General features: G+C 39.4%; 2 protein-coding genes across 3 annotated transcripts; one reads left to right on the top strand and one right to left on the bottom strand.

Moving 5' to 3' along the window:
* Positions 1–645: 645 nt before the first annotated feature.
* Positions 646–5,741, bottom strand: LOC137283878 (renalase-like). The gene is made up of 3 exons (XM_067815555.1): positions 5,624–5,741; positions 1,721–1,887; positions 646–849 (listed from the first exon to the last, which is right to left on the bottom strand). The coding sequence occupies exons 1-3, from the start codon at positions 5,739–5,741 to the stop codon at positions 682–684; spliced, it is 453 nt and encodes a 150-aa protein (XP_067671656.1). The 3' UTR covers positions 646–681.
* A 4,918-nt stretch (positions 5,742–10,659) lies between these two features.
* LOC137284578 (hatching enzyme 1.2-like) lies at positions 10,660–22,024 on the top strand. 2 transcript variants are annotated; one of them, XM_067816431.1, is made up of 12 exons: positions 10,742–10,801; positions 11,264–11,279; positions 11,638–11,661; positions 12,219–12,265; positions 12,416–12,494; positions 12,944–13,079; positions 13,325–13,500; positions 14,004–14,252; positions 19,943–19,966; positions 20,172–20,312; positions 21,236–21,483; positions 21,855–22,024. In XM_067816431.1, the coding sequence occupies exons 1-12, from the start codon at positions 10,742–10,744 to the stop codon at positions 21,951–21,953; spliced, it is 1,299 nt and encodes a 432-aa protein (XP_067672532.1). In that variant the 3' UTR covers positions 21,954–22,024. The 2 variants fall into 2 exon arrangements, with proteins under 2 accessions (XP_067672531.1, XP_067672532.1); XM_067816430.1 differs by lacking the exons at positions 11,264–11,279; positions 11,638–11,661 and having other exon boundaries at positions 10,660–10,805; positions 12,191–12,265.
* Positions 22,025–23,072: the final 1,048 nt, after the last annotated feature.

Here is a 23,072-nt window from a genome sequence, read left to right on the forward strand (position 1 = left end):
CAGTTCCATTGATTATGACAGAATTTCTTGGAATTAACGTGATTAACATGCTAAGAAAATGCTAACAGTGAAAGTTTGGGTTAGAATATGTCTCTAGCAACCCATGTTATTTGTAAGGGGCTGGGTGGTTATGCTCGTTGACTCATAATATCCCAACTGTATAGGTCAACACTCAAATTGGAGTATTTACAAACTCAAATTGGAGTATTTACAAACCTGCACCAAATAACTGGAATATCTGTGAGTCTTACGTTAAACAACAAGCAAACAAAATGCTAAAAATCTTGTTAATGTCTTCATGCCATGGGTTTGGTTTGTATGCAATATGGGTTACCTCCCTTACACATTTCCATGATATTTCATTGTCTGTTTATTGGTTTGTTGAAGCCAAGGGCGAGTAACTTGAGATGGTGACAACTCTAAATTAAGTCAGTAGTTAGTGTAGGTTTGGCAAAAGGCAACCCCTGAATACAGAGAAGATGGGCTTCTGTCAGGCTTCAGATATCTCTTAGAAACAGGGAGTGGAGATGAAGATTGTAGACCAACAGCAAACAGTTGGCTGCAGCCATGTTACGGATCCCACTTGCTGTACAGTGGTCTGGTCACTATTATCTGTACACATACAGCCTAATACCGTACACGCTTCACTAGGACTGTACATGTGCCCATCATCAGTGTGTGTTATAAGCTACTGTTGATGTTCCTTGTCACAGCCTGCACAGTTGCCTCAGCAGAGTCCAGTGCCCCGGAGAAGTTCCCTTTCTGAACAAATGCATCCCCAGTGAGGATTACTAAAGGGTTTCTCTCTAGAACCACACAGCCTGGGGAACCTTGATACTGCTGGAAGACCTGTAACATAGCACCACACTTGCAACATAGAACCATACCTGTAACACAGCACCACACTTGCAACAGAACCATACCTGTAACACAGCATCACACTTGTAACATAGAACCATACCTCTAACACAGCACCACACTTGCAACACAGAATCATACCTGTAACACAGCACCACAGTTGCAACACAGAACCATACCTGTAACATAGCACTACACTTGCAACACAGAAGAAAACCCCGCACAACACTAGCAACATAGAACAAAAGCTGCAACACAGCATGACACCTGCCAAAGATCATCTCACCTGTAACTCATTAAAGTTTCTGAAACTAGACATCTTTTACAGTGTATGTAATAGCAGTGTGATAATTTATCAATATGCACTTGTGAATCAATACAAAGTTTTAGATTGTTGTATATCCCAATATGATACGTGAATTGGGCCCTGGATAACCCATGCCTTGTGTTACAGTCACATGACTTTATCCAACCGGGTACCCATTTTCTGCCAGCTTAACAAAGGCAATTTTTTTTAGCAAACTCAACTGCCTAATGGAGACCACATGCATAAGCGGGGCGGAAGTCCTTGAAACTCCCAGGAGTCTCGGGCTGTCAAACACAGTCACACATTCAAGGACTGTCCGAGCCTGACATTACTTATCGTGACCTGAGCTCTGCCATATGCAGAGGCCTGTAAACAGTTGTGAGCCAGGCAATGGTATGATGCTCCCAGATCCCAAATGAAGCCAGAGTCAACATAACAGACCTTAGGCCTCCTTAATACACAAAGATTTCAGTTGTCTTTTTCGACCAAACCACAACAGAATACATAAGCAACAGCAGCCATGATGTAACTGTTGGGTTCTATTCCACAGCTTACCTGTGAATACCTCCATTTATGACTCTTAATTACTTCTGGCTCAGGTAGATCAGGTAGGATGTCCCGCAGGTGCTGCATGATGACTGGCTTCATCGCCTCCTTGTCCGTCTCCAAGTGCTGCAGACTGAAGGGCACGCTGGTGTGGACTAGCACTGACGGGGATGCATCTGACAAATCAAATCTCCAAACTGAGCGGTTGGGCTGGGATGGGGTGGGTGCTGTCATTGATTTTGTACAAGATATGCACGGGGGTGTCACTTTGTTGGTAAATCTTAAGGAGGGAGTGGGGGAGGTGGAAAGGTCATTCACACTTTTCACGTAAAAATCATGGAAAGTATGATGATGAGTTGGACCAATACCCAGACCCATTATAATTAGGTGACTAACAGATTAATGTAATATGTAATTCTTTCATGATAAAGGAGGTTGAATTGTCTTCAAGGATTTAGACATACAGTCACTCCTTTTGACTATAAAACACACTTATACACTGAGAAACTTGACATAATTTGCTAGCGAAAAATACCACTGAAGCATTTTGTGTATATGTGGATACAGTCAGGCCGCGTTAGTCCGGACCCCGAGAATCCGATTCCCGCGATATCCGAACAAAATTAGCTGTAACCAATCTTGTTTACTAAGTAAACTCATTACCTGTTCGTAAGAGGCGACTAACGGGATCGGGTGGTGAGGCTCGCTTACTTGATTGACACATGTCATCGGTTCCCAATTGCGCTGATCGATGCTCATGTTGTTGATCACTGGATTGTCTGGTCAAGACTCGATTATATACAGACCGCCGCCATATAGCTGGAATATTGTTGAGTGCGGCGTAAAACTCAACTCACTCATTCACTCACTCAAACAAGTCCGTCTCTGTTGATTGAGGGATTGTTCCGCTTGATTGCAATGGCTTCTAGGAGCTTCCGTTTTTTAAAGTCATTGGCGTTCCTAACTAATGTTAGAAAACTAAAGTTGAAAAGGACTTGAAAAGGATTTAATGAAGATACACCTGTCAGAAACTCTTTGAACCTTCGATTGAAATGTGGCCTGTCCAAGGACCTGCTTTCCTAAAATGTGACCAGCGTGAACAAACACACTCAGTCTTCAAAACAAACATGATGAATAAAAGAGAAAGAACATGATTGCTAAGAAAAAGCTCAATTCAAATTAAGTATATTTTTTTCAAATATTTCTCAAACCAAAGGACAGTGTTACTTATTTCAGAGTGAGTGAGTGAGTTTAGTTTTAAGCCGCTTTTGAGCAATACTCCAGCAATATCACGGCGGGGGACACACACATTGTACCCATGTGGCGAATCAAACCCGGGTTACTTATTTAAGACAGTCAAGGACGGTGGGTCAGGCTGTATCTTATAATTAAACACTGTTTTGATTGTTCATGAAGACAGAATGGAGGACAATAACGCAGGCATTAGTTCAGTGGCCAAGATGGGAAGTGTCCGATGGCATTAATCAGTCCACAGTGGGATTGCCTGCCCGGCAAATGTCCAATGACCATTGATCATGTTGGAAATTGTCTGATTGGAAATTGTTCAATGGCAATAGGAAAAGGTGGAAATAGTCTGGGGAATAAATGTTTGGAATCAATTGTCTAAGGTGGGAAATGCACTGCTCCTGACATTTATACACCATGCTGATTTCTTATTAAAACAACCTTTTCTTTTTGGTGACAATTACATGTTTTGAATTAAGGCCTTATCACTGTGAAGACGGATAACTGATTTCATTCTTTACTTCTACTAAGCCTCAGCAGAACTAAGATAATTTGGTCACTAATCTATTAACCTAAATTGATGTAACAACTAGAATGAAAACAAGTTTATGCACAAAATATCATAAGCAGTATTTATGTCACAGGGTCGGACCCAGCGTTTTGAAAATGGGGAGTGTACAGTTTAGAATTTGAGGGTGAGGGGTGTTTGCAGAGTTCATTTTCACCAATTTCATGAGAGTTACACAAAGGTCATTTATTAAACGGCCCCCTGTCCCTCTATCCCCCTGTTGTAACAGGCCACTAATTAGTACCTCTTGCCCCTTATGTGGTTGTCCTGTTAGCTGTACTCACTTCCCTGAAGCTGGTTCATTAAGCAGTTGGAGGTTGTTGTTTTAACTAGTCCCCATCTCTGGATCTGCCTGTGTGTCAGATGAGAGTGAGCTGCGTGTACATTTCGTGAAATTAGAGAAATTTTATTTCGGTACAAAGGCCATTGGCACATGTACAGTAAATAAATGCAAGGTGATATATGACGTGTTGACAAAATGGTTTACAGATTTACATCAGAGTAAACATGTATGTCTCGTTTATCTCTGGATACAATTCCTTTTATAAAGAGCATGTTGAATAAACATAAGTAGATTCTTATCTTTACATATTAACAGCTTATAATATTTGCCTACGGTGGATGGACAATTTAGATCTGGTAAATATTTGCTTCTTAAACGGGAATAAGCATCACAAACAATTAGAAAATGTGGTTCACCTTCCAAACTATTACTGTTACACATTTTACATAGTTTGCTGGTTCCACTGACATCTTTAAATCTTACATTACATAGGATTGGCAATTGTTGAATACGTAAAAAGCATAAATAACGTCTATGTTCCTTTAGATGTACATTGGAGATATAGTACTCAATATCCAGTCATGACTTTAATGATTTATAATAAGATAAATGAACTGACTCATTTATTTTGCTGAACATATTTTGCTTTGCAGAATCTATAAGTCTTTGTTTAAATACAGCTAGAAAGTCATTGCCAGTACCAACTCCTTGGCTTACCCAAACAAAACCAAAGCCATTCAAGTTCAACAATGTCCTAATATAAGATGCCCAGGTAATTCTGTTACATTTACATTGGCAGCATTGAACCCCTTTTCATCATCCAAAACTGTGTTCCACAGGAGATATCACTTGTGTCAGATCAAATCTCCTAGGCGATACCGTTTTGGCAGTAGATTTTGTATAATGCCCTGACAATGCCCTGACAATGCCCTGACAATGCTATGACGTCATGAACATCATGACATTACAATGCTTTGACATCGCTGCACTGCATGGTGGCAATCCTTGGATACTTGTAACTCTATCAACTCGTGTTGATATAAATGATATCAGTAGACACTTGGGTGAGATTCTCTATGGCTCCACCCATGTATATAAACAACAAACAGAGAATAGGTTAGAAGCATATTGCTAAAATAGCGTCACAAAGTACTTTAGCTCACCTGAATTTTTCATTTGATTTACATGTGACCGGATAGAATAGGAATAACTTGGTATGTTGAGAGAAAGAAATGCATTGACGGTCAAGACTGGTTGCCACAAAGGTATCTGTATACATTATGTATGGAAAGTTTGAAGTTGTGCTGATTACACATGTGGTGACACGTCACCCTGAAAATCTCAAATTGCATAACACTCAACACAGAACTGTTTGAGTAATGAGCAAATTTACATCTTCAGTATCACTATCAAGGAAACCCAGTCTAAAATCAAAACTGTTCAAGTAAGAATTTATCTTGGGTACATTTTGATCAAAAGGAGACCACATGACTCTCTGTCATGCATGCTCAAATCCAGTACTGGAAATGCCGTTTTTTAAAAATAAATATATATGTTGTGGCATAAGCTAAGCAGTTTCAAACATGAATGTTCTCTTAGCGAAATAGATTGTTCGAAGTGAGCTCAATCACTGGGTGTTGATCTATTGTCAGCTGCTGCCATCACGAGACAAGGACCAAGCACCTGTCAGTGACGCGATTCGATCACTGTACACTACTACCAATCAACACCACACCCCACAAGATGTTCCAGGTACGATACACAAGTAATGATCATTGTGGGTGGAGAGAGAGTGGGTGGTACCGAGAGTGCTAACCTGCCCCACGAGACTTGTCCCATAATGTGATCCTCGCGCTCTGTGGCAGCTCCTGACGCAATGCAGCCGCGGTTGCCGCACCTGTGATGCCTGTGCCTGCCACCAACACCCGCGCCATGGCGTGCTGGAACATCTATTTGATCTAGGTTAAATTCGTTATGTCAATGGGGTTTCACGTGTGTATGTGTGACACACCAATGTCAAACAATGCAAGGGGGGTAACTCTAATTTTGTTTCCCTAACTGAAGACTAGAGTTACGGGGATCATTCATCGGACCCAAATAAACGGCGGATCGAAGACCTTACTGGGATCTTACTGGAAACAACCCCCTTGTTTATGCACAGGGGCTTATAACACAAAGAAAGGATATCCTTTTATATACAGTGTTAAAGGCCCCGTTTGTGACAGTACATACCGTGATAGTTTTTAGCCTTACAAGCACATGTGAAGTTAAGGATCTCAAGCTCTGAAAGTAATAACATGGAAACAAACTTGTCAAAATATTTTACAGCATTTTCAAAACATGATTAACATTTTCTGAGACTGATCCTAATCCCCAACATAATGCAATGTCATTCTTGTCCAAAATGAAAGAAAACAAGAAATTCCAAAAGTAAACAAAATCTCGGATTACAAAGATGAACCACTGCCCAGTGGCCACTTTAGTGTGCATCCGTGTACATTCATGGTTCAGCAGAATCACAGGTCTGTTTTTTTTCCCATAATTCTGTAGATTTATTGAAGCGCGAGTGAAAGGTTTCAATGGCATAGAGAGGAAAACTTTTAAAAATCGTGTCACCTTAGGCTCATCTCATATTTTGCTTTGTTTACAAGATTGCCTTATGCTGGCAAAATCAAAGCCACAGATGCTGATTTTATTTGCAAATTTGTACACATTTAATTTACCAAGTCTATAAAGGGCATTTAGAAGTGAAATACATAAGAATGAAGATTTTTGTTGGATATCAACTTCTGTATTATGGGAACACAACGTTTCGGAGTTAATGCTTACTCCTTCATCACCTGATGAAAACATTAACTCCGAAACGTTGTGTTCCCATAATAAAGAAGTTGATATCCATAAAATCTTCATTCTTATTTATTTTAAATTTCGGTGTCGTTTATGATGATAATTATTTCATTAAGAATAATACGTTCCAGGAATTATTCCCATGTAAATATATTTTGTGAGAGAAAATATTTGCCTTTTTTTTACTCATAGACAGAAAGATTGTTTCCTCAGCAGTGACCCTAAGTGTTATCTACGTCACGATCTGTCACAATCATGTGAACTAGGGGCATCATCAGGCAGTTAGATCTAGCAGCATATTCCCAGGGCATGCATTTTGTTGTGTTTGTTGTGTGTTTCAATTCTCACGCCTCACTTACTAGTATTAAGTTATCGAGTCTGGCCGAACATGACAATCAGCCGACGCAGTTGCAGTGTAATGACATGCTGAGACATGGGAAACTGAGGATCTGTTCTAACTAAACCTGATCTTCACATGGATATTTTAAAATGGCTTGCATTGTACAGCAATGGCGTGCATACATGCTCATGGTGTTACCCACTGGTTCAAGAAAATAAGTTACTGTTATAGCTTCATGTGCGACACCTGTGCGATCCGTAATGTACCACAGGTAATTTATCCAGGTAAGATACAGTTAATCGCACAACCGAGCCTGACCGTCAGGTTCATTTAGCAAACTCATTACAATCAGATCATAGGTCGCCAGACAAACACGGTTGCAGCAAGCAATAAGATCTGATTGTAACTAAACTAATCCGTAACGTCTTTTCTTGTCGCCCTGCCTGTTGCAGTGTACAATGCTCCACACTTCATACAGATTATGTCATTGTATGAACAATGATCAAGTGCATAGATTTTCAGTTCAAGTAAAAATACGTCTGTTGTATACAGTGGGGCTCTGGCCGATATCCGCCATTACAAGTTCTTGATGGTCAGTCGGTAATACGTATGCATTCCTGATATATCACGGTGTGTCGGCATGCTGTGTACAGAGAGCCTAAAGTGAGGCAAGTCTTAAATTTTGAAACTTGAGCCCCCAAACTACAAAAGGGGTGCCAGCATTTATGGCGTGCCCGGCTAACATCAGGTAACTGGACCGGTACTGGCATCGTTCTGGCCTGTACCGTTGGTATTGGCATAATGAACGGCAGCATTAGAGCCAGTACTGGGCCAGTGATTGTTTTTTTCAGTGGCAAAACTGTACTGGGCCATATATGGGCGGTTATCGTCAATACTGCACCGCAATACTGTACCGGGCCAGTAGTGATCGGCTCGGTATAGACAGGGCACTTCCTGTTTGATGAGCTGTGGGAGTTTATCTCAGGACGTATGCTGTCTGCAGAGGTGGCCAAGAATTGGTGGCCAAAATGTAGAGAGTGACACTTTCCACATTTCTGAATGTAAATTGACTTCATGTCTTACTAAATACAGCATGTGTTGAGAGCCAGTTATAAAGACTACATTTTCAACTTACGTTAAAAGTGTTGAAGCTGAATTTTGAACAGTAACATGCAGCATGGATTTCGCTGGGTCAAGGGCATTTGAAACACTCAGTATGCATTATGTTGTTCGGTCAAGGAAATCTGTTGACATGCCTCATTCAAGTACATAAATTCAATATGTGGTCTAGCTTACAGTACAAGTCAAAACATTAAATACAGAACAGTATCGTTTCCTGTTTAATGGGTTCCCTCCTTTGCGCAACCTATTGCGATAACCAGTCCAAAATTGTTTTACTAATTCATTTAACTGGATTCATAAATAATAATCAGTATGGTTTGATATGTGCATTGTGCTCTGTCGCACAGCGAGCTCTAACAAATGAAAACCTGGAAATCGTCAAAATCTGAAAACGAGGCTCTGCCGCCAGAAAGGATGTGTTTTCTGGTACGGAATTGATATTATAATCAATCTCATTGTGCGTTACAGAACTACACTGAATAAGCGCAAAATACGCACAATAGGTGTAACCAGTGAGCCAGATGCATTGTGAATCATTTTACGACCTCATCAAACAGAGGGCACTGTGTGATTTCCTAGTTAAGGTATGCTGCCTAAACCTCTACATAAAATATAGAATTCCGGTGACATTTAAGTTTAAGATTAAAATTCATGTGTAAATATCATTTTCTTGTGGAACAAAGAATTGGAATTCAATGTAACTAGAGTTGTTTGTGGTGTCTATTTTCATTTTCACAATCGGATCGGCTGAAAAGTAGGACCTTGTCCGAACAGGTTAACGAGACTCATGTTTCGGTATGTGTTTGACGGCCATGTCATACTGGACTGGACAAAGATTGAATGCTAAATGAAACTTTGAAAATTCTTTAAAAGACGAGTTTATCAAGTGAACCGATTTTTGAAACTTATGTTGAGCAAGTTCATCCAGATTGTTTTATTAACAAAACTCATGGATAAACTTTTGTTTTCTTTTTTTTCTTTCCTTTTCAGACTTGGTATCAGTTTGTTTTAAATAGTAGAAACTGAAACTGTATTAACTGGGCCAATGCCAGGCCCAGTTCCAGGCCTGAAATTGGCCTGATTGTCCGACTTTACTGGGCCAGTAATGGGCCAGGTACGTGATGATAGATGGGAAAGGACACAAATGTTCGCTCCCGGGTCACCTTAGCCTTCAAAGTACTATAAATAGTAATCCAATCAAATTGCAGTCATGTGCGAGAGAAACATTCAGGGTAGTAGTAGTAGATTTGTAAGGTGATGACATTACCACACAGTTACGCCTGGGAACGGATCAAAGGAGGTATCGACGTACAATATAGATTTGCCACTACATCAGGACTCAGATGCGAAATATTTTGTTCCCTAATTAATTATACTTTCAGCTATCACAATGCTTCAACCACACTATTTTAATTTTCGCCTAAGCATCAGTAAAAAATTGGGCAATAAATCTAGAATGCATATATATTTCAGCAGCCTCAAGTGTCTCTCACCGAACTTGGCTCTCTTTTTAATGTAGTGTGTAATCAAAATAATATACATTCCGAAACTAAGAGGTAAGTCCATAATACCACCTGCTGAGGCTCTTATCTGTAAGTATTTTTCTTGTCATCGGCCTCAAATGTATTTATAATCTAGGAATGACATGACTTTGGGTGTCAGTGACCGAGATATTGCAGCCGAGGTAACTACATTTTTTATCTTTCTTGTGTATTCCATTGTCGTGGTAACACATAGAGTAAGAACGCAAACACCTGAGCCACAGTTGTCGTGTAACAGTTTAACTTGATCAAGTGGCATTCAGAAGTTGCTATGATGAAGAAGACCACTAATTATACTTAGACTACTTCTTTATAGCAATACACGTGACTTGAAACCCTTCCCAGAGGACCTCCTGAACACTTAAGTGTTCCCACACAGGCCCCTCTTAATCTGAATGCACCATCCAGCCAAATAACAAGTCGATTTTGTCTACCAGGAACAATCACTCCTTTGGAGCCAAGGCTGATATGACCAACGTTCACTCAGAAGTCTACTTTAATACAAGAAAGGATAAACACACAAAAATAGATATTATTACACAAATCTCCTCCTCAACAAACTGAGAAATCAGACCAGCAGTTAACATTAAAATTACAGATGTTATTAAACGAACCATTAAAGGTAATCAGACTCTCACTACGTACTCAGAAGTTACCATTTTGCTAACAGCATCAGCAGTCACCTTCTACTAACTCACACGGTAGCGTAGTGGTAAAGCGTTCACACGGAAGAATGGGTTCGACTCCCATGTGGGCACAATGCGAAGCTCATTTCTGACATATCAAAACATGCTATTGAAGGAACATTGCTAACTGTAGTTTAAAACCATACTCGCTCGCTATGAACAGGCAATGGAGGATATTTGTGTACATATGTTTCAGAATTCAAAACCATATACCTAATATTTGTGTAACCAAACCCAAGTCTTATCAAGCACACGAACAAATTCCACTTCTTATACTATCCGGCGATATATATATGACACCATGTGACACATTCCCAATATTTTATCAGTTAAAAACTGGTATCAGGACATATTTATAAACGGGACACGCACCTCTCCCAGACTTTCATTGACAAGTCATGTTGAGAGTTGTCCTCGCCTTGTGTTTTGGCTACACCCTTGCTGTGCCTCTGGGCCAGGTACGTGAGGGCGCTTAAAGATACTTTTGTTATTTTACTCGAACTCGATACAGTTTAAATAACTTATACAAACGTTTAAACATAGGCAGCAGCGGGCTGTATCGTTTTTCATAACCATATCATCTGCTTCGAGACTTTGTCACCTTTGTATTTTGCTTTCAATTTCCAGTGAAAATATTTCACTCCAGTTTTAACGAGGGCAGTGTTCAGTTTTGGGCCTAAACTTAGAAACTGTTTAATATGTCTTAATGGAATTCGTAGGTTACACTAACTGATGTGTTTTACTGTGTTTAAGTCTAAGATCGATTTGTGTTGTCTTATATAAACTGAACTCAAACAAATGTCATAGTATGTACTCGAGTTTTTTTCTAAACGATACACCCACTCTCTTGTACATAGCAGTCCAAACACATATTTTTCAGGTGTTCTGATATAAACATAGTTAATGATTTTTCTCATCAGGTCCCAGGTTTCGATCGTAAGTATGATAATTACAACATACCGGACACACACGTTACAATCATTAAAGGAAGTGAAGCGCGGAGTGAAAAGTCTGCCATTTATGAATATTAGATATAATTTACCAGCAACAATAATGCGATATTGCCAACCTTTTCATGCTATCACTGTAATATCAACACATTTATTAAAGTATCACGTGCATGATCATGATAATAATATCTAAGAACACCATATCAAGAATGCTGTTATTAGTAAATGATTGTCAATTACAGGAGAAACTTATGGAATAATGGAAAATAAGACATAATGATTCATTCTCTTTCCATATGATAATGAATTTAAACCTAATGTTGTAAACCTGTATATTCCTACAGCGGCATATCCTGAAGAAAACCCTGGTGAGTTATGATTAAATATAATTTTATACATCGATATGATTTTACAATGTAATGTACTTTGGCATAAAATGTAGGTAATATGCTGTCATGCGTTTTGCAAAAGACAATTTTCGAAGTTAACAGAGATATGACAGCTTATGTACTGGATATTAATGATTGTTTTCACACAAAATTCACTTTGAGTATTGTTTAAAACTTTGGATTTTGAGTAGGTGATGAACAGGATAATTATGTATTCAGTATAACATTAGCAACATAAATTTAAACGTAACACATGTTCTGTGTGGAGAGTTGTGTCACTTCGGCGTTTGCCATCAAGGTGGTGTACGTCTCAGAACATCGGGCTTGTCTGATAAAGTTGTGATAAGACTGAAATATTGTACAAGCAGCCTACAAACCAACATACTAAATTCATCGTCTGTTCCCTCTTTAATTCGCATTCAGTATTCCTCAGGCAAGAACAAGATAAATTCAATGAAATGGACAGGTGCACAGTCATCGGTAATTCTGAATAAGAAGTTCCATGTAGATGGTGAACCTTATGTCTTGCCCCACAGGTCTCTTTGAGGGTGATATAATTCTTCGTCCAGGACAAAATCCTAAGGTAATCAATCCTCTGTATACCTGTTCCTTAACACTCCTAAAAAAGGTGAATGGCAACAGTTCTCATTTAACATATATTACTTAATTACGAATTCCAGAACTCAAGTATAGAAATCCAAGACTGAATTCGACATATCTTTATCTTTTGAAGGACCGAAATGCTCAAAGGAACAGGGCGTATAGATGGCCAAATAACGTCATCCCTTACGTAATTGATACCAACCATTTCAGTGAGTAATGTTTGCAGTATAGTAACTAGTAGCATGACCACCATCTTGTAACGTCGGCTGGACGACGTAATAGCTGAAAAAGTGACCTTGACATACGTGTTTACATTTAGTTTTTTTTTCTAATTGTCTCATCGGTAGAAGTTGGTGACTCAAAAAATAGGTCTTGCGGAAAACAACTTCTTCATTAGTGCTTGATAACGGCTGAAACATCTACACAGAAACATCACTCTATGCAGAAAACAAGAAGTTGGTATATTTTAAGTCCTCATTTCGGTGTTTCTATTTCTGACCTCAAATGAATTAAGGAAACATATAGGCAAAATATAGATTTTGTACGATATTAGTGCGATAATTTTGTAAGATTTTCTAAACGATATAGCAATGAATCTTTTGTGGTTTTGAGAAATCTATTGTAGTTTTACATGGTTCTTTTTGTGTTATGTACCTAGCTGCCTCTGAGCAGAAGACCATCCACCAAGCCATAACTAACTTAGAGGAGCAAACCAAGGTGAATGGTAAAACCTGCCTTACATTCAAACCCCGTACCAACGAGGTCGCCTACATCAAGTACCAGGGAGGAAGCGGGTATACCTGATTTTGCCTCATGATGCTAAGAAATGTATTAATTGTTTACTTGAATTGTGTCAATGTTTCTGCTGGTCGAACCATTTGCACGTTGGCTGGTGTTGTGGAAACTGAACCCATGAATTTATTAGTAGTTTGTAAAGCTGAATTACTCACACTATCTCACGCATCCGCTTGAAACTGAATCTATCAAGGTGTTCGCCCATCTGCGGGATGTTGTTGTAATGATCTCGTTGCCGTTGTAGATGTCACACTCCAGTAGGCTACCACCATGGTATGTCTGGTGTGACCCTTGGTGTTGGCTGCGGCAGAATCGGGACAATCATGCACGAGACGATGCACGCCCTCGGGTTCTGGCACGAGCAGAGTCGCCCCGACAGAGATAGCTACGTCACCATTGACTTTAGCAACATCCAGAGAGGTGAATCCAAAGTGAAATTACAGAAAGTATATTTAATGTAATAGCATCTTAATTATTGTTTTAAAATGTTTTTTTGTGATATGACAATGACACGTGAAATGAGTTGAGCAAACTAATGATCTGATTTGTATGTTGAGTTCATCTAAAAGTAAAATGGTACATAATCGAAAACATTTCTCGAAGTCGAAGGTACCTATGTTATCCAATGATTGACACAGCCGTACAGTTATTACTGCCGAGCACCGTTGTGTCAAACTATGAAAACTCAATATCTCGTTTGTCACGATATAACGTCTCAGTCCCGGCAGTATCACTATTCAAGCTCTTTTAACTCGATATTTCGGATATCTTGATATAATGTCCTTTAAAAAGAATATGCAAGCTTTGACTTCGAGACATCCGAGGCATATAGTAGTCCGAGTAAGTTGGACAGAAGTGGGTTTGCCTCTATTTCTCATTGATAATGGTAATAATATACTGTTTCAATGAATGCAACCTTCCAGGACACGAACACAACTTCGACAAGTACACCACCACCCAGGTCGACACGTTTGGACTCCAGTACGACTACGAGTCCGTCATGCACTACAACGCTTACAGTTTCGCCATCGACCGCAGGAAGCCAACCATTATTGTCAAACAGAGAGGCGCAGTCATTGGACAGAGAACTCACCTCAGTCCTTTCGATATCGAAGAGATCCAGATTTACTATGGTTGCCTGGCTCAAACAGGCTCCCAAAACACACCAGCCCGTAAGTACACTAACTGAGGTAGTGAGTTCAGTTTCACGCCAATTTTAGCACTAATCCATCAAATTAACGGTCTGGAACAGAAGTGGACTTCACACATTGTACTCATGTGAGGAATCGAACCCGGATTTTCAGCTTGACTAGCGAACGCTTTAACCACTAGGCTACTCCGCTATACCTGCGTAAATAGGAATGGATCTGCCATCTTGGATTCATGACGTCATTAACACCTGGCGTCGGGTTTAAGTCTATTTTTAGAAAATGAGTAAGTAGTATCTTTAGACCATGATAACAACTGATAACAACTTCTTTATTGCGACAGTCCGACGTTTCGGTACAGATTCATTCCATCTTGACAACGGAGCAAGAATCTGTACTGAACCGTCACACTACTGCAATAAAGAAGTTGTTATCTGTAAAGACTGTCACCCTCATTTATTTCTCATAGGATAACTAAAGATCCTGGGATTATACTGTGTGTAATTCACTGGATATATATATTTTCATCAGCCCAGTCTCTCAACTACACATCAACAGAGCATAAAAGTAAGTGTACGTTAACATTTGTGTAACCAACACCAGAATAAGGAATTGAAACAACTTACTTTGTGTGATCCATAAGAAACCCAATGCTTCAAACATATTTCCATGAATACATAATACATAGATCAACACATATATCTATGAACAGAAAGCTGCACACATATTTCCATGAAATATCCAGGTATGTGTAATGTTAAGAACGTATCCAACAACCTAACGTGTCTACATGTTTTAGTGAGATGGGACAAGTAACCCATTCATGTGAAGAAACAGGTTACAGAGTCACTGTACTCCACCAATGAATGAATCATTTGCCCACTCTTGAGTCCGACCTTAACATTACAGACATTCAAAGCTATGTTTACTATCCGCTGAAGGGAATCCCCTCTAGCGCCCAAGCATGAAGATTAATTCAATTAAAAAACGCGTATAATGAAGTGAAAAATAACTTGAAAATAACTTCACTTACATGTTCACAAGTCTCCATGTTAATCCTGTTTTCTTCTTTTAATTTGTGACAGCCTGAGGTGCACCATGTTCATTCTGCCATAACATTGCCCTTTCAAGTACCTACGCTCAATGAACTGAGAAGCATTACAGTTTTGGCCTTCCCGCCCAAGCATTCGCGAAACTAGATCATAGATCGCGTCCCCCGACGCCATTTTGAAACAAAACGACACTATTGATATCAGAAGAATGGAAATTATCGCTATGCATGCAGAATACTGTTTATTAGAATCCATGTAGAATGGGTCACATATGTCATGCAATTTAAATCCAACAAATTAATATGAATAAACACAGCTTTAGTGTGTAATATAACTGTACATGATGTAAACTATTCATGCTCTAAACTCATACTTTTACAGCTGTTCTGTGTGCTAGGTTACACCCACGATGTTCAACACGTTGAAAACAAGAGTCATCAGAAGATGACATATTCCCCCGGCTCCTACATGTTTGAAAGGACAAATCATCTGACAGTTACTTACTGTGTTTTTAGCTTAAGTTTGAATTGTTTCCATGGAAATCATGAAAGATATATTTGCCATGTATTTGTAATCAGAAATGTCACCATTTCAAGATCTGTCTCATATATGTGCCAAGATCTGTTGAAAGATATGAAATGGTTTTCGAGTTGTGCTCCAGAAACGAAGTCCGAAACGTGTCCATGGAACGCAAGATAATACTAAATCACAAAAACCTGTAACTACCAAAAGGCACCAATTTGGGTGTTTGCCACACATATCTAACAAGTTACACTGACAGATATTGAGAAGTTTTTGAGTTGTGCTCTGGAAACCAAACACACCTCTCACTGTTGCGACTATGTCAAAGACGTTTCCATGGAAACCCAGAAAGAAATATATAATACATACCAAAATGCACCACTTTGGGTTCTGATTGATATATCTACCAAGTTTTGCAGAAAATCATTGAACGCTTTTTGAGTTCTGCTCCGGAAACGAAGCCCACGCCACCATTAGACTAACACCAAAATGTTCCATGGAAAAACAAAAATCTGTAAATAGCAAAAGGCAGAATCCTAGGTTGAGATTATTATTATATCAAGTTTGGTCTAAAAATATTGAACGGTTTCTGAGTTATGCTCTGGAAATGAAATGATTACAGACGGACGGACGGATAGACAGATGAGTCGTCTATCTGGGTCATGTCCTCGCTAAAACCTCTCTTCATGTACAGCTGATGTTTCTCGTCCAGTACATCTCTATTCAGCTCACGAGTACGTGAGTACATTTGCGGATACCTTGCTCTTCGAGATCAGCCATTTTACTTTTCCTGTTGTTGACATTGCTTAATGATTCAACATCATCATCATAATCATCCTGTTCCATTTCAGGACATTGTTTGTCATGTAAATGTCATTGTAAGTTATGGTTACTGCTAAACACTTGACCACAATAGTCACAATCTGACAGAGGATGTGGTCTCTTCACATCAGAGTTGTCTTCCTCCTCTTTCCTTTTAACTTGGGGCATTCCAGGAGGGCCCACTCGGGACCTTTCGGGACCTTTCGGGACACCAGTTTCATCTGTGTTTTTGTGAATCAGAAGGATCTTGAAACATGAGTCCACAGTCATCACAAGATAGCATGGTTGAGAGGTGTTCTTCACACATTGGCTCCCAATAAACGTCTAGCTCAGGCTGAATCATCCTAGCCTTGTGGTTTCCTTTTAAATTGAACGCAATAGGACAAAGTCGCAAATGGGCAGTTGCTTGGGATTTTAGATCAGATCAAAATTCTTCTGGGTAGCCCTTTGACACTGTACCGGATACAGTTACCTCGCCAAAGTCATGATGGGTTGTGTATCAATAGGGTTGTTGAACAGAAGCAGACAATGACAATGTCTTCGTTGTGTGGGATCCTTATTTTAATACAAATTCTGGTTCAAGGCAATCACTAAGAGGTTACGATGATGACTTCCTTCTGTAAACAGATCGGTAATGTGTGGATCTTTGTTAGCTGTTTAATACTAAGTGGTCAAGAACAACGACGTTCACCACATGGGGGTTCAGATACGTATCCTTTTCCAGGTCTATACTAGTGCTTTGATGAAATTCATGGTCGTCTGAGTCTAAATGAGTGTTAACCGCTCTAGCAGCAGCTACCTTTATCTAAAAATCAACTTTCATTTTCTTTATTGACACTGCTTCCATTGTACTTGTCCCTGGCTGGATGAACCTTTGCCTTTCTCTCTTCAACTTTGATTTCTCCTGTTCTACCACTTGTTGGGGTAACGGAATTAATTTTAGGTTGTTCTTTTAGTTTTTCTTTCTTCCACACTGGGTCGCACAGTTCCAAATGTCGATTAACAGACATCATGGCAGATTTTTCTCCTCCACGCATAATGGAATGATCAGGATCGCCTTTCCCTGCAGTACAGAACATGCAAAACTGTGTCCGTTTATTGGCACTGGGTACGAACAGTTTGTATTGTGGATTATTCGTGATGAATACCAAAACAAAGCAGCTTGAGGTGACGTGTTACTGTCATTGGTCCACGACTAAATGAAGCAAGAGTGCCCTCATGATCATTTATATCTTAATTGGCTTGGTATAGTATCTCTGCTCAGACGGTCATATGAAGCCATAGCTCTAATGCCCTATTTAACAAACAGGCATTTTGAATAGCCTCATCTCAGGCCCACCACGGGTGGTCAAAGGTGGATAATTATGAAAATGAAACAGTAGAAACTAAAAACAAAACTCACCGAGATGGGTTCTCCTTCCAGTGACGCCATATTTAGATGTGTGAGTTTCAGGACGCGAGCAACAAATCACGGAATGGAGCAGAGAAACTTGGAAAATGGCCGACCATGTTTCAAGTATTACCAACCATGCTTCTGAGATGGACCTTGTGTTTATGTTATTACCGCTAAACTACCGATATCGCTGCAATTGTTTCGCGAGTGGACTGCAATTGTTTACAATTGAGATGCAATTTCTTCAAATTTGCTGTAATTCCTTCAATTACCTAGGGGTGCCTACATCTCTTAGTGCATTGGCAATCTGTGGTTTCAAAACAAATGCTAGGATAGGCATGTAACTGTAGAAAAGACTCTTCCAAAGGCTGTCTGTTGTCCACAGAGGGTGAACCAATCTTCGTAACGCCGCTAAATAGTTATTTCTATCATTTTTTCTCAGGAAACGACGTCTTTCATGTCGAGTCATGGGTAATCTTCCTTTTGATAACCTATTGATAATACCATTGATGGCACGAATCTGTTCTCTGTTCATGTTTTATCGAATTTCTTCAATGTCTTGAAATATTAATATGAACCTTAAATATTCGTAATGTTTCAACACGTACCTAGCCGTAATTCTAGAAAACAATTTCTGTCTGATCTCAATGAGATAAGTAAACCTCTATTTATACACAGACAACTAATACAGATATACTCTCATATTCAGTTATTGACACCAGATTGAAAACACTTGCAAGCAAGTACACAAATCCTGCCTGGCTCATGTGACTAGGACTCTGTTGCATCTGCACTGGTCAAGACTAAAAAGAATTCAGGTGTTCTTGGAACCTTGTTTGAGGTTTTAGAGGAATACTGTCCATACACAGGTCTTCATGTCTGCATACATCACCTCCCAAATCCAAATAACAACAATAATATTCTGTCTTGTCTGTCTCAAGACCCAGTAATGTTATGGCCTCTGTCTCTTAACATTCCTGCAGTGCTTCGCAGAAAAGGGAGTAAGCTGGAGGTCCTCGTTGAGGAAGCATATCTAACAATTCTCTGACCCTATCAAAGACGGTTTCTCCATAATGTCTGCTTTCATGAACATATCAAACACTCTGGAACAGCTTGTTGACCATCTCTTCTACATGTTGTGTAGCTTTTACGAGTCAGGAATAATTGTTCCCTAGGGTATCATGGTGAACAGGAATCCATTTTCTGTCAAGGTAAACAGCTACCATAACCAGTAAAGTCAAGAACATAGAACGTATTTTTTACTGAGAGGATACGTTCTCTCTGGCTAGTGAAGTCGGATTGATATCGAGGACTGTTGGGTGTCTAAAGATAGGAGTGACTCATTTTCTAAAAATAGACTCAAATCAGATGCCAAGTACTGATGGCGTCATAAATCCAAGATGGCGGCTGCAGTCCTATTTACCAAGGTATACAACACTCCGCCCCCAAACAGGATTGTTATTCTTCAGTCAGCGGACGTCTTGGCACTGAAGTAAACTGCGGGACATTACTTATGCATGTTTGACTGATCGTTACTGCAAACACCCACACCCCTACCACAGAAATGATATTCATTTTTTTATGTATTTGATGTGTATTTCAAGGAAGACATTGCGTGATATATGGGAATTGTAAAAGAGGTGTTGTCGATTAACGTCTTAAGGAAACTTCGATTCCTCACATAGGTACAATATGTGAAGCCAAATTCTGGTGTACTACTGCAAGAAAACTATAATTTTGCTAACACGGTCATGAGTCGCTCAAGGAATATTATAAAACCACATTTCACAGTGCTTGGCCAAGACTTACGCTCGACACTCCACTTTGTTTTTGTCTTTCAAACTTTTCGAAATGAAAAAATATTTTTGGATGAATGTTAGAAATAACATCACATCCATGACATTGTTCTCAAATTTATATTTCAGCTGCCACTCTGTCACCTGTCCAGTGTAAGTAATGATTTAACACTTTTTAAAGGAAAATTTATATGAATATGCATTAAGTTTACGTTCTGGTATTCTGTTATGCATCACTGTAAAATCATTCTCGTATTGTTACAAATCCCGACAACCAATGATAAAACAATGCTAAACTTCCGCAGCAACCAGTTTATTACCACACATCAACTGATATCATTTTTCTGTTTTTAACCAGCTTCAGAAACCTGTAACTTCCAAAGTAACTTCTGCACATGGAGCAATGTTGGAGGAGACAATATGGACTGGATCCGTCGCAGGGGCAGCACACCCAGTGTTGGAACTGGTCCCACTTCTGATCACTCCGGCTCATCATCAGGTCAGCAAGTCAAACTGTATAATATATATCACAGTTCAGCAAATTTACATTAACCGTGGATTCATCCGGCTTCTAACAAATTACCTCATCTTGATTTTCATCATCATTTTATCGACCAATCAAAGTCAACACAGTTCGAGGTAAATAGGAGAAGGGAGGTGACTCCTATTGCCAACATACCAAGGACCACAGGGCAAATATCTCTTAGAAACATATAGGTGTATATACACGTTTATATGGTACTAGTTTAGGGTCTATTGGCTTATTGCAGTAAAAGGCCGGAAAGCTGAGGTTGGGAGAGTGAGTGAGTGAGTGAGTTTAGTGTTCCAGCTATATGGCGGCGGTCTGTAAATAATCGAGTCTGGACCAGTAAATCCAGTGTTCAACAACATGAATATCAATCTGCGCAATTGGGAACTGATGACATGTGTCAACCGAGTCAGCGAGCCTGACCACCCATCCCCTCATTCGCCTCTTACGACAAACATAATCGCCTTTTATGGCAAGCATAGGTTTCTGAAGACCTATTCTACCCTGGACCTTCACAGGTATGGGATTGGAAGAATCAGGGAAGTGTCTTTGAGGTTGTTTTGGATTACCGAAATGCGATTCCTGGAGAAGTACAGGTTCACTGTGGAACTGCAATTGTATGGCGACGTTGTAAACAGATACATTCATTTCACCACGAAAAAAATAGTATGTACAACCATTTTTATTTTCAGACCCTTAAATTCGACTAGATCATATCCTGATGATGATGATAATTGCGACAACAATAATAAACATAAAGATAAAGATACATGAAGATAGCAGTGGTAACGATGAATCCAAATATTATAATATAATTATCTAATATTTTTATTAACAATTATTTTTATTTTTCAGTATTGTTAGTAATTGTCTTTCAATGTTGGTGTTGCCAGGTTACTACGCCTACCTTGAAGCGTCAGGACACAGTAGACAGAAGGGGTACCTGCTGTCTCGCCTCCTGCCCGCAGGACATTATTGTTTCAGCATGTACTACTATATGAAAGGCCAAGATGAAGGAAGCCTTAAAACAGAGGCTGTTTTGTCTGATAACTCACGGAGGGTTATTCATACCACTTCTGGTGACCAGGGCAACGCGTGGCATCATTACCTTGTTAACTTGAATGTGAACGGAAACTTTCACGTAAGCATTCATTATGGACAATTAAATGCTTGTTAACATTGTTAAATGGACCTACGTAACACACTGATTTATTCACTTTGCAAAGCACAGTGGTGGCTTGAAAAAGAAATAAACAGGGGCCAAGATTTCACTTCTATGCCACCGTAATTTTCCACTCAACGGTATTTAAGCGTACGAATTTCAATTCTTTAGAACAGAAACTGAGGAGATTTTGTTAATGTTGCTTTTCCGTATCGTATCATTTGATCTACGTTTATTGACAGTTTGCAATATTAGGAAAGTACTGCTTATTGTATGACATAAATACACATGTGATAGACATCCTGTAAAAACGGTTCCTCTTGTCAGAGACACTCTTGTTGCAACTTCAGATTGAAATTGAAGGTGATATCGGCAACAACTACAGAAGCGACATCGCCATCGATGACATTACAATTCATAGCGGCGACTGTTCCACGCTTTCCGGATAGAGGTGCTCGGAGACATGGATATTTGAAATGCAACAACAACATCATGTCAATAAACAATATCGAAATTCAAATATGGAGTTGTTATAAGTTAGATTTCTTCGTATACACATGAATACACTATTACAGCAACTCACACATTTCGCAGCACCAGTATGAAACTATTACAAAGGAAGTTATCCAAACCTCTATTCATCTTACCGTCTGGATATTGACCATTAAGGAATAAATAGGTGCAAATCTTAACGCAAAAAGGAAAGAAAAAGTGGTACTAAGTTCTACAGATAGGATTCTGGTATGCATCCTCAAGAAATCAAAAGCGATCAAAATATGAATATCCGGTGTAACCCCTGCCAACAATATATATTATCACCTCTGAATATCCACCCGATTAACTGTATCATAGGTTCAATTTAATAATGAGGTATTGTGTTCCATTCTTGATGGAGGGCTTGTACCAATACATCAAGATTTTGATCTCTCTGCCACCCATAATATCCCAAACACGCTCTATTGGGATTTCTATCTGGACTGCCGAAGAGAGCGTTGCCTCTTGACGTAAGGAATCATCAACGGCGATCATCGAAATCTAGTCCTGCAGGTGATGAACGATTTGATTGTAGCACGTCTATATCTACAATCAATGCCCGAAGGGTAAAAATAAACACATACAGGCATACTTTGTCACTACTATAAATACAGCTGTATTAGACACAATAGTTGCTCGATACTTTTTTCAAATGTATTTTTCAAGACAGAACTACGGTCTGCCTTACACTATGTAATGATGTCATTGTTCCCTTATAGTAAGGACACCGGTGGTCCCGAAGTGTCATGCTCTGTTCGTTGTACAGAGTTTCGAAACATATATGGCTGCATAAAAAAATAAAGAAATGTTTTGCGGGCATTTTTTTAAACGCAGTAGGACCTTTTTAAATTTTGATAGAAAAAAACTGACGCGAGAGGAACACATTTTAAATTTGTTATTCTCTTACAAATACAGCTTAGGAAGTATGGCACGTGTTAATTAGTTGTAGATTCAGTCACACTCGTTCTTTACAGACGCTCATTCGCATAGTGGACACACTGATGATCGGGACGAGGCGATGTCAAAATTATTTT

The sequence above is a fragment of the Haliotis asinina genome, chromosome 5, assembly GCF_037392515.1.
Source record: "Haliotis asinina isolate JCU_RB_2024 chromosome 5, JCU_Hal_asi_v2, whole genome shotgun sequence".
NCBI lineage: Eukaryota > Metazoa > Mollusca > Gastropoda > Lepetellida > Haliotidae > Haliotis > Haliotis asinina.